Below are 12,288 nucleotides of genomic sequence, written 5' to 3'. Positions count from 1 at the left end.
TTTCTTCCTTCTTTATTTATTTTTTCCAAGTGTTTGTCCTCCTCCAGATGCGGAGCAAAGCATTGAGTGTGTTAACACTACTTGACACGCATGTATGGGAATCCAACGGTTATTAGTCCACTCGCTTTTGGAATGTGGAGACATCGTTCCAGGGTCCAAAGTGCAGTTTCAAAACAAGGAGTCATGTAAGATCAATCAATCAAAAAAAAAAAAATCCCTACCATCATCTTAACTAAGGGCAATTATCAGACCACCTTTCTCTTCTCCGTAAATCTCAAACCAGAAGCTGAACCCTAAAGATCTTCACACAGACACTTAAAAAAAAAAAAAAAATTGCCTCAGGTTAACCACACTCCAGCTCATGTGCAGCATATCAGATGGAGACATTAATAAATGGGCTTGACACTGCTGCAGTAAAACATGTTATGTGGAAGAAACATGTGCTAGCTGAGAAGAATCCACTCTGCATTCACTCCAAACCAAAACTAAAAACTTCCCAGCAGCTCTTGATAGTCTGTGGTCTAGCAGATAAGCAAATTAGGTTGTATGCTGTTCATACATCATGAGATATTTATTGAATAATTAGTTAAATAATCCAAGTTTGTCTATGAGTTCATGTAAGAGGCGAGGGGTGTGAATAGATCACCAGTACATGTGTTAATTGTGTGTGTCCAAATTAATCATGGTGCCTTTTTTGTATTCATTAGGATCTGCGTCGAGGGTCAGTCTTTAAGTGCCATTGTGTTGGTTTACTTGGAGTTGTAGGAGGCCACGCGTTGGTTGAGGGGGTTTTCCGGAGACTTCGTCCACTCCTTCTTAAGCTGCTGTTTTAGCTGGGAAAGTCGCATATTGGGGTTCTCCATTTTAAGGCGTGCCATATTTTCTTCTTCAAATGCAGCGTAGGCGGCTTTCATACGCCGCTCAGGGTGTCGATCCAGGTCTTCCTTAGTGCTGAAAAACAGAAAAAACAGGCATGAACCAAAAGTAGAATGGAATCTAGCTTTAAAGAAAGGCAATGCACAGATTATTGTGTTGATATTGATACTGGTAAAATCTTGGTTAAATTATGTTCAAAGTCTTTCCTTCCTGTGACAGGGCGGCCCAGAGAGAAGCCACGATAGCTTACGTCAAAGTTAATGCCAGATACAGTTTATTGAACAACCAAAATCAGAACATTATGTATAATGTGGGACTTTTAATTATAAACAAACCTGAAATATACTGTGACTCTTATTTTGAAATGTATATGCTTCACTACTTCCAGCTGCTTATTCAAAAATTTGAGGGAGATACAATATGCATTCTCACAACTATCTACAAATTATAAAGTAAAAACTGTTATAAATCATCAACAGTAAATCATAAGCATTCGCTTATAAATGTGCGGTATTAATTGATCGCAAACTGCTCTGAAACCACAAGCCTGTAGAACGTGCAACAGTGCCCCATTTTGAACTTTGAACTCACAGTTATTAATTAAATCATACCTTCTGAAGTTTAATCACATTAGGCTGTGTCATGATTCCTAATCTCCATCCTCAAATTCAAGAGCTCTTAAAATGATAATTAAGCCTTATGTTGTACATTTAAAGGCAGGATAGGTGATTTGTTCCAGAATATTTTTTTTGTTATGCTGGTTGAAAGTCTCTTCACATACTGATAGCAATCACTAAGTTAAATGGTCTAAATATTTATATTTATATATCGTCTGTGGAAGGTGTAGTAGGACCATAAAATGTTCGCCCAATCATTGCATTTGGTCTGAATGTACATATTTTCGCACCTCCACATACACTGATAGCGCAGACATCACACGTCATCAGCATGTTCCGCAAGGTTATGCAGAGTTAGGCATACGAGCAACAGCAGCCACCTTACACTGTTACTCATGAACCAAAACAATGAGCTTTCGCTGTGTTCATGCCATAACTACTGCAATTTGGAAGAGATGGAAACCCGTAACATTATACTCTGAGTGGTTTGTGACTCGAATTATATAACAACACTATCAACGGCAAAATGAATCTGCAGCAGTCAGGTGGTACAGGTCAGAGCTCTTTAAGTTGTTTATGCTCATTTTTACTGTAATGTTATGTGCTTTGAGGCATGAGGTAATTTAACAGCATCTCTTCTGACGCTTTTCAGACTCTGCCTGTGTGTGTTGTTACGTTCATGTGTTTTGAAGGCGGCGTGGCTTTGGAGACGCTCTGAAGGGAGGGTGGGACCTCATGCTTTCAAAACTAGCTTGCTATTGCTAGCCGCTCTGAAAATTGCCTACCCTAGTGAAAAATAAATATACTAAAATATATTTGAAATACATTTATTTGATGCTAAGTATACTACAAATACATTTACATATTACGTACTTAATATAAATACCCTGCAATTGAACTTTTGGTATACTAAATTGGTATACTTGAAAACTGTTAAACTAATTTTGTACTTAATGTACTTAAGTAGGGATGCACGATATAGGATTTTGGCCGATATTCGATATGCCGATATTTTCAGACTAATTTTGCCCGATACCGATATATTTGTGTGTTTTTTTTAAGTGCAAAAAAAGCTTATTAAAGCTTCTATTAAAGTTCTCAGTCAAGAGCAGTGAGTGATTTCCTCTTTGTGTTTTGTTGTTTTATTAACATTAACGAGATAGTTCTCCCCAAAATTTAAATTGTCATCATTTACTCTCTCAAGTTTCTTTCTTCTGTTGAAATTATAAAAGTTATTTGGAAGAATGTGGCTAACCAAACAGTTGCTGTACTTCAGTGACTTCCATAGTATATTTAAGCACAAGAAAGAAATGAATACAGGTTTGGAACAACATTAGAGTGAGTAAATAATGACAGAATTTGTATTTCTGGGTGCAGTATCTCTTTAAGGACAAGCGGCAGCATATTATACTGTCTCTTTAAGAACTGCACGCGACGCGTCTAATATACACGCATTTGACAAGCAGATTTTCTCTGTTTGCTTTCACTTTAGACATAACCAACTTTGTTTATGTAAACCGTGTGTGTATTTGACAGTATCAGCGCAATAAGACTCGAAAGATTAGTCCAGTATGCAGACTCTGTGACAGGCTTTTAGTTCCTGTGAGCGTCGGGTGTAACGCGCTCAGAAAAGCGGATGTTAGAACAGCGCATCAGCACGTGAATGATATGTTTACCTAGCAAGACTTTGACGCACATGCAAATAATGAACTTTTGTGAATTGCGGTGTCCCGTGACCGTGAGTGTAACTCTACCTCTGCGTTTACATGTGATGTGATGTGAATGTACGTCGCGTTGTACAGTATGTTGAGATGAAGGCGCCAGAATTGAAATGATAGAATGCACGATACTATGATTTTTCTTCAAAAGCAGATCGTGGAGACATTTTAATCGTCCACGATCAAAAACCGTGAGACGCACACCCCTAGTTGGAAGTTTAAGTTGCTGGCGCTCATGCTTCGTTCGCGTCACGTGCGCATAGGAAACATGCCACCCTATCGGCAAGGCTCATCGGCAGAAATATTCATAACGGCCGATGCCGATGATGGTCATTTTAAGCTTTTATCGGCCGATACCGATGTTGTCCCGATATCATCGTGCATCCCTATACTTAAGTATATCTTTAGTTGGACCTCAGCATTATTTCTGGATAACTAAAGTATATTTGATTGTGCTAAAGTGGAACTAACAAATATCTTGCATTTAAAGACTGGTATTATACAGAGATCATACTATCCTTACTAGTCAAGTCAAGTCACCTCCATTTATATAGCGCTTTTAACAATATAGATTATTTCAAAGCAGCTTTACAGTGATAATAGGAAATTAGATTGTTTTGGGTTTACAGCAGCTCTAGAATAAAGTTATTGTCCAGCTAAAGTTAGTTTTTTACTAATAGTGATATTAAAACACATGTTGGGCTTAATATTAAGAAATGTGCATTGTGCAATAAAGAAGTACTCCAGTTAAAGTTGAATTATAATTCTTATATCAGTAAGGCTCAAGCGATATGTCAGTAAATATGTTAATGGTTTTGTAGTATACTTAGTATGCAACAAATGTATTTTAAATACATTTTGGTATAGGTTTTTTTCACTAGGGTACCTTTAAGATATTTAAAACTTTTTATCACCATAAATTTGATACAACTGAATTTAATACATTTAAAGACATTTTAAGAACACACAGGGACCCTGTGACAACAGCAAAAAATGTTCAAAAATTGTGACTTAAAAAAAAAACATATTTGCATTTTCTTTGTAGAATAAAAGAGTCTCCTAATCACTCTAAAAATGTATTTCTCCAGAGAGCATGATACCTGAGAACTGCGATGGCATCCTCTATGGTTCGGGCCTCCACCGTGCCTTCTTCTGGAACTATCCGATTGATGTTCTCCTCAAGTGGCATATCCAAGTGGCTTTTTTCTGTAGATTTGAAAGGACACATTAGACTAAACGATCAGAAAAAGTACATTCAAAACAATTCAACAATATAGAGACACAAAAATAAGTGCAACATGTGGCTGTCATTCAGGTGTGCACACCTTGCTCAGAGGCTCGGTGTGAACAGTCTCGGTAGGAATTTTGACAAGCAATCAAATTTTGTTGTGTGACTATAAATAGGGTTGAATGTCAGCATAAAATGATAATACACCCTATTTATTTTACTAATGTAATGTTATTGATCTTAATGTGAACAATTCACCCATGTCAGACTTCTCCAATCATTTACTGTAGTCCGCTTAAACCCCGCCCCTTTCTTATAATCAACCGCAAGCTCGTATTCAGATCTGCCTCCATCCAATCATCAACCAATGGGTCCCTGCTCTACATTTTGTTTCTTTTTCCACAATCCGATGCATGACACGATACAGAAGAAAAGATCAGTTGCAACTTCAGTTTCATTGTGACTTTAACTTGTCAGGGTTTCCTTCATGGACGATTGGAATAATATAGTGTGACAAAAAAACAGTAAAACAATAACCCATGGTATTAAATGTAAAAAAAATAATAATTATATTTTACCTAATTTGTGTGTTTTATGTTTATTAGAATGTCATGGTTTTGGCTTATCAACATTCAAATGTAAAACTCCTCTGAAGTCAATGTGTGTCAAATCTCCCACACAGTATAAAGGGCTTTTTGTGTGACACACGCCATATACAGCACTGGAAATCAGTCACTTATGAGGTTTCATGATGTTTAAGATGTTGCCTACATAGGAAGCACTGTACATTTTGGAGCAGAGTTATTGGATTGGATTTGGCCTTACCTTTTTCCTTGGTTTCCTTGATTTCCTTAACATTTTGCCCTTTTTGTAGGTTCTCCTCGATCTGAGCTCGAGTCACTTTACTGGGGGCTTCTTTTGTCAGTTTACCCTTTATCTTGGCATCTTCTTCCTCAAGAAGCCTTTGCTTTTCTCTCTTCCTTTCCAGAGCCTCCAAACGCTTCTTCTCCTTATCATCCTATACACACACACACACGCGCACACACTCTTTTAAATTACAACAGGACCGATGTTATCAAGGCAGCCTGATGGTCATTAAGCAAATGTAAGTGTAAACTGCAGAGCAGAGTAAAGAAATTAGAGATGCCTCCTGCTCGCTCAGAGTCACTCTGTGTCAGCGCGGCAGTAAGTAATGGTTACTAGGTTCCGACATGGTCTTAACTGTCCACATCCTAACCACCCAGCCACCTTCTTGTTGATAACATCCCCAGAAATGGTGACACAACAGTAAGGAGATACGCATAATGAGATGACACCTTCAGATGTCGAGCAGAGGCTGAAATGTCATTCGCATGACACAGATAAGACGCACGGAAGGCCGCGCTTAAGAGCGAACCAAGATACGCTCCTCTCTCTTGACATTCTCACATATCTACTGGTGATAAATTATAGTCACCAAACCCGAGTCCGAGTCGGTGGCTGATCTTTAGAATATGTAAAGGATAAATCAGTGTGTTTCCAGTGCAGGTGAGCTTTCCCGAACACACAAAGCGGTCCCAGTGACATGGGGTATAATTAGCAGAATGGCTGCAGTGGGATAACAGCACGGCATGGGTCTGATAGGACGTCGGGGATCAGATGGCAGAGATGGGAGGAAACAGGAGGAAAGGAACAGGGTGTGAGGAGCTCCTCACCAGAGTGCCTTACCAAGTAGACTGGCACATCATGCCAGTATTGCTGACTCTCACTACATATGCCAACACTGGCTAAATAATGTCTGAAATAGAGGCAGGAGAGAGCCAGGAAGGGAGAAAAGGCACCGATAGCCTGCAAAGACTGCTTTTCAAATATTTAGACTACCAAAATATCTTCTAATAATTAAAATATTTAATCTATATCAGCCCAAAAAACATATCAAAATAGGTAAAGGGGATTTAAATTTATATGGCACTTTGCTATAAGCTTGTTTCCAAAAATATTTAACAAATTAATTTGAGAACTGGGTCAATACGATGCAATGCAGCTTGCAAATGTGTTAAAGGGATAGTTCACCCAAAAATGAAATTATCCTGGCATTATTTACTCAATTTCATGCCATTCCAAACCTGTATGGCTTTCTTTCTTTCTGCAGATATTCTTGAAGATATTTAAACTGTTTGTTTCCATATAATGAAAATCAATGGGGTCCAAAACAACATTGGAGAAAAAACTAAGGCATTTTTCAAAATATCACCTTTTGTATTCCACAGAAAAAGAGAAAAACATACAGGTGAGTAAATGCTGACTGAACATTTTCTTTTTTGGGTGAACTATCCCTTTAACACATTTGCAAGCTGCATTGCATCGTACTGACCCAAATTTTTTGGGTGAAATACTGATTTAAGATTATGCATGTGTTACAACAGCCTTTCAACCCTAATTAAATTCACCTGATCCAGCTAATCAAGTCCTTCAGGCTCATTTGAAAACTACCGGTATGTGTGTTGGAGCAGGGTTGGAACTTGTGCTGCGTTCATGCCATGTCGTAAGTACCGTAATTTCATGATGACAACACGTGACGTTCTACTTGAAGCTGTTTGCGTCCATGGATTGGGAATTATGTGTTTCTATGGCAACACTATCAATGCTAAATAAATCTGAAGCGGTAAGGTGGTACAGTGGTCACGTGGTCACAAGTAGGAGCTCTCAGAAAACGCGTAATTACGAGTTCTACGAGGACGTGAACGCTAAACACACTTTAAACTCTTTAGGCTGTGACCCTCCAAGAACTGAGTTTTACACCCCTGCTATAAGCCTTTGTTACATGTGTTAACGTGGATCACTTGCAATCTGGTTTGCTGACACTTAACATGGCATAAAAAATAGCTTTGGAGACATAATAACCAAACAATCAATGCATATCATAAGTCACAACATCCAAAATCATGCTCCATTACTGACAACGAACACTCATCAATATGCGGCATAATTGATAGAGGATATCAGAGCTTCTGTGATGGTGTTACTTTAACCCAGTAGGCTTCAGCTTTCATTTTATTCGTGGGGACCTCATTTCCTGAGCAACCCTAAACCTGACTTGCAATGTATTAATCTATTGTGTGCTACTCAGACTCATATGTCTGCAGCTTTAGCGAGAAAGACAGCTGTGTCATTTAGATACAAGATTAGCAGCCAATGACGGGAATGTTAGACAACATAACATGGGCACGGTGGGAATCAATTTTCTGTACATTCATTACAGAACTCAAAAACATTTCAATATCATAAAGACAATTAGGACCAAAGGGGCCAACGTTTGGGTGGTTAGCATCCAGTTCGCTCCAGCTGGTAGATGCTATAACTATACTGGACCATTATATGAGCAAAAAGCATCTTGACGGTGTCGGGGTTTTTTTTCATTCACTACCTATCAAAATTTTTCGGTCAATTTTGCTGTTGAATTAATATTTTTATTAAGTGACAGTAATGACATTTATAATGTAACAAAAAAAGATATTTTTAAATCCTTTGGATTTTCTTTATCACGGTTTCTACAGAAATATTAAGTAGCAGCACAACTGAAATGTTTCTTAAGCACCAAATCATCATATTAAAATGATTTCTGAAGGATCATGTGAAACTGAAGACTGGAGTAATGATGCTAAATATTCAGCTTTGCCATCACAGGATTTTTTTTAAATATATTTTAAAATGTTTTAAATTGTAATAATATTTCATAATATTACAGTTTTCACTGTATTTTAATCAATATTTTAAGAAATCTTACCGACCTCAAACTTTCGTATGGTAGTGTATAAATGCCAAATAATAAATATTTTCAGTGACTATTTTCATTCTGAAGAATTCAAAAGTGTGAAATGGACTAATATTTTTCCCTATCTGCTGCCTTTGATGTCACAGTTTAAGATGTTCGTAATTGTATGGTGCCATCAGCCAACTATCGTTGTGACATCATTTTCCTGTGGCTTCTAATGGATAGCAATCTCTATCCGGGTACTACTGACTGCATTGATTAAGGCAAACTATTTCACTGCCAAACAATTTAAAGGGTAAGGGTTAGTTCTCCCAAAAATGAAAATTCTGTCATTATTTACTCACCCTCATGTTGTTCCAAACCCATAAGACTTTTGTTTATCTTCGGAACACAAATTCATCATTTATCTTTTTGATGAAATCTGAGAGCTTTCTGTCCCTCCATTGACAGCTAAGCAACTAGTTTGACTCTTCAAAAAGTTAATAAAGATATTGTAAAACTAATCCTTATGATTCGAGCGGTTTAGTATAAAATTTTCTGAAGAGACTCGATCGCTTTATATGATTAACAACAGATTGAATTTAGGCTTTTATTCACATTTAAACATTCATCAACGCACACATCAGTTGTGGTAAACGCTTAAGCATGTTTGCTTGACGTGCGAGAACCAATGATGTTTTATGATCTCTTTCTGAACTTTTTGAAGCGTCGAAGTGGTAGTTGCGTAGCTGAAGGGACAGAAATAGCTCCGATTTCATCAACAAGATCTTCATTTGTGTTCCGAAGATGAACGAAAGTCTTACAGGTTTGCAACGACATGAGGGTGGGTAATAATAGTATTTAGAATTTTTGGGTGAACTTTCCCTTTAAGTGGATTGGAGGAACAGTCTTTAGAGAGGAAGATCTTTACTGCCACCTTGTGTTTATTCTACACTCTGTCTGTATGCACGCATTTCATAGAATGTGCTTCCAATTAGGTGTGGATGTGACAAAAATCTAATCACAGTAATGGTACATTTCAAACAATCCCAAAGCAGATCACATTTCCAGGGTTCCCACACCTTGGTTAACTTCAAATTCAAGGACCTTTCAAGGACTTTCCAGGTCCAATACGCTTAAATTCAAGGACTTAATGTGGGGACACATTTCAAGTGAGAGCAAGGTTACATCGTGTTACCTTGTAAGATACATTGTTACAGTTTTGCGCACGTGAACATCATGGCAACGTACAACACAAAGTACCTCACGTGGGAAACACTTAACGTAACGCGTAAATGCGCGTAACTAACATAAATAAAGCAAGCGAGTATGCATAGGCCACGAAGTGTTGGCGAAATAACACATTAGCGGACCGGAGGGAATATGGAATTTTTTCGAGAAAACTTCTTGCACAAAATAAATTCAAGCACTTTCAAGGACCTATGCATGTTTATTTTCAAAAACTTTCCAGTGCCTTGACTGTTTTTTTTTTTTTTGATTCACAAACTTTCAAGGATTTCAAGGACCCGTGGGAACCCTGCGTTTCCTGCTTTGAAGGACACAAGTTGTTAAACCAAAAAAAAAAAAAAAACAGTCCTACCTTCCTCTGCTCTTTCTTCATGACATGTTTGTCGTTATCTTGCCAGAGCGCATCCTCCAGATCCTTCTGTTTCTGTGCATCAGCGACTGCTTTGGCCTCAGCCTTCCTGGCCCTCGCTGTGGCCGATTTGGAATTCTCACCCTGGAATTTCTTCGGCATTCCTGGGACTTCCCTGCGGAGATAAGGTAGAGATGATGACCAGTTAAAAGTGGAAGAATACTGTATGTGCTGAGATCACAAAGGGCATTAATGTGTAGTGTATAAACATACTAATGAGAGAAAGATTAAAAACTAAACACATGGCAATCATGACCTGAGGCTAAATCATAGTATTTATTTAGGACCAGTTGTTATTGGGCTCTCTATTCAGTTTTGTGAATCTCATACATTTCACAGTAAAGTACATACCTCAATAAAATAAAATTAAAAATAAGGGATTTTTTAAGGCCCTTTTTCGGTAGCTATTTACTTCTATAGTATTTATTTGTTCCTACTATGAAAGTCAATGGTTACCGTCAACTGTCTGGTTACCAAAATTCTTCTAATCTTTTTTTTTTCTTCAACATAACAAAGAAACTCATACAGATTTGGAACAACTTGAGGGTAAGTAAATGATTACACAATTTTAATTTTTGGGTGAACTACCCCTTTAACATAATCTGGTATTAACTAGGCAGTGTTAAACTCTAAATATTTTGTTTACAGCACTTCCAAAAGAGAAGGAGATTAACAAGGTAAACGGTAAAATATGTATCCACTTTTTCCTAATTACCTTATATACTTTATTCTAATGTTGTTTGCGATATATATATATATATATATATATATATATATATATATATATTATAATTATTACGATATATATTATGATTTATTTTATATATATTATGATGTACATTTAGCAGCACTATGTGTGTGAGTATATATATATATATATATATCATTAACTTTATCATAAATTTTACACCTGCTCCTGTTTTTATTTTGTCTGTGTTCTGACAGCACACGTATCATCTGACAAGTCTCGTGGCTAGAAGATTTAATTCTCTCATTTCCTAAAATAGAGTGTCGCAAAGGGAAGATTCTGGAACTTTAGTAAACATTTTAACTGTAACAGTTACTTTTTCTTTTCAGAAACCTTCTCGTTAGCATCTTTGCTAATCACTCTGGTTTCAGAGAGTGATAGTATTCATGTACAAGCTTGTATCAGATACTGTCAGCTGAATAATGAAAGTAGATTTAGACGGGGGCGTTTAAAACATCTCATTTTATTAGTCGAAGTCATTTTCAGGCACTGAATCGAATATATAATGTAACAGCACCAACCTTTTCCTGCACAGGGATGATGTTCGCTCTTCTTCTCAAGCCGCTGCGCCACAGTTGAAGCGGTTTATTTAGCGCCCTCTGGAGGCTCGACGGTCAGTCTACTACACGCTTACTGTAAGTGTAAACAGCGAACACATAAGCCCCTTTCACACAGAGATTCCAGAAAATACACGGATAAAGTGACCCGGGATTTGACCCGGGTTCGTTTGATTTTGCTTCATTCATACTGCCAGTGATTTGCCGGAATGTATACAGGTACAGAAAAATCGCAATACGTGTGATACTACACGACAACATCCAGAGTCACTCTGTTAGTAGTCTAATTGCAGTGTAAACAGTAAACAGAGATAAACAGTGGGGTCCAAAACAAAGTCATGAGAAAGTCTTCGGTTTTATATCAAATCATTGCTTTGTTTGCGCAGGCTAGCCTACTTTCCATTCTAATTTGATGTGAATTATTTTATAGATATTTTTTATTATGAACAATACAATTGCCTTTTAATTTAAGAAATAAATCCTAGTTATAATGAGTAGGGCTATAACAAGCTTTATTTGAATTTCTGGATTTTTGTATTTCATTGATTCAGGACTTGTTATTCAGCATGATTTGAAAATAAAACAGCATCTTGTGTTTCAGTGGAATCTAGGATATTTGACCTTTTGTACAAAGGAGTTTACATGGTCAGTTTTACATATAATTGATTAGTGACCAGTTCAAAATCTAAAATATTTCTTCATTATTCCTATTTCATGTTGGGTTTTTATTAGGGCTGTCATATGATTAATCGTGATTAATCACATCCAAAATAAAAGTTTTTTTTACATAATATATGTGGGTGCACTGTGTATAATTATTTTATATATATAAATACACACACATGCTTGTATATATTTAAGAAATATTTTCATGTATATACTGTATATAGATTTATATATAATTTATATTATATGTAAATATAAATATTTTATATATAAATAATATTTTTTTCTTAAATATACATGCATGTGTGTGTATTTATATATATACAAAATAATTATACACAGTGCACCCACATATATTATGTAAAAAAAAACTTTTATTTTGGATGTGATTAATCGTGATTAATCATTTGACAGCCCTGGTTTTTATATAAAACTTTCCGTTTATTTTCCAAGGGAAAATACCAGATTTTCAATGTGATCTTAGACTT

The 12,288-nt window shown here is 36.6% G+C and overlaps 1 protein-coding gene across 1 annotated transcript; it reads right to left on the bottom strand.

The window, feature by feature from the left end:
- ccdc124 (coiled-coil domain containing 124) lies at positions 1-11,192 on the bottom strand. The gene is made up of 5 exons (XM_056259679.1): positions 11,099-11,192; positions 9,773-9,944; positions 5,265-5,457; positions 4,312-4,417; positions 1-951 (listed from the first exon to the last, which is right to left on the bottom strand). Exons 2-5 carry the CDS (start codon positions 9,929-9,931, stop codon positions 750-752), a joined length of 660 nt encoding a protein of 219 aa, XP_056115654.1. The 5' UTR covers positions 9,932-9,944; positions 11,099-11,192; the 3' UTR covers positions 1-749.
- Between the last annotated feature and the right edge of the window lie 1,096 nt (positions 11,193-12,288).

Source organism: Rhinichthys klamathensis, unplaced genomic scaffold, assembly GCF_029890125.1.
Source record: "Rhinichthys klamathensis goyatoka isolate OS25496 unplaced genomic scaffold, OSU_Roscu_1.1 h1tg000169l_1, whole genome shotgun sequence".
Classification (NCBI taxonomy): domain Eukaryota; kingdom Metazoa; phylum Chordata; class Actinopteri; order Cypriniformes; family Leuciscidae; genus Rhinichthys; species Rhinichthys klamathensis.
Note: the sequence above shows the minus strand (reverse complement) of the source record. Positions and strands in the feature narration are given on the sequence as shown.

Excerpts from the sequence above, each read along its gene's own strand:
- ccdc124 (XM_056259679.1), bottom strand. The coding sequence starts at position 9,931 with ATGCCGAAGAAATTCCAGGGTGAGAATTCCAAATCGGCCACAGCGAGG. Across the intron at positions 5,458-9,772 it reads TGAAGAAAGAGCAGAGGAAG|GATGATAAGGAGAAGAAGCG; the intron begins GTAGGACTGTTT and ends GTGTGTGTATAG. Across the intron at positions 952-4,311 it reads GATGCCATCGCAGTTCTCAG|CACTAAGGAAGACCTGGATC; the intron begins GTATCATGCTCT and ends TCTGTTTTTCAG.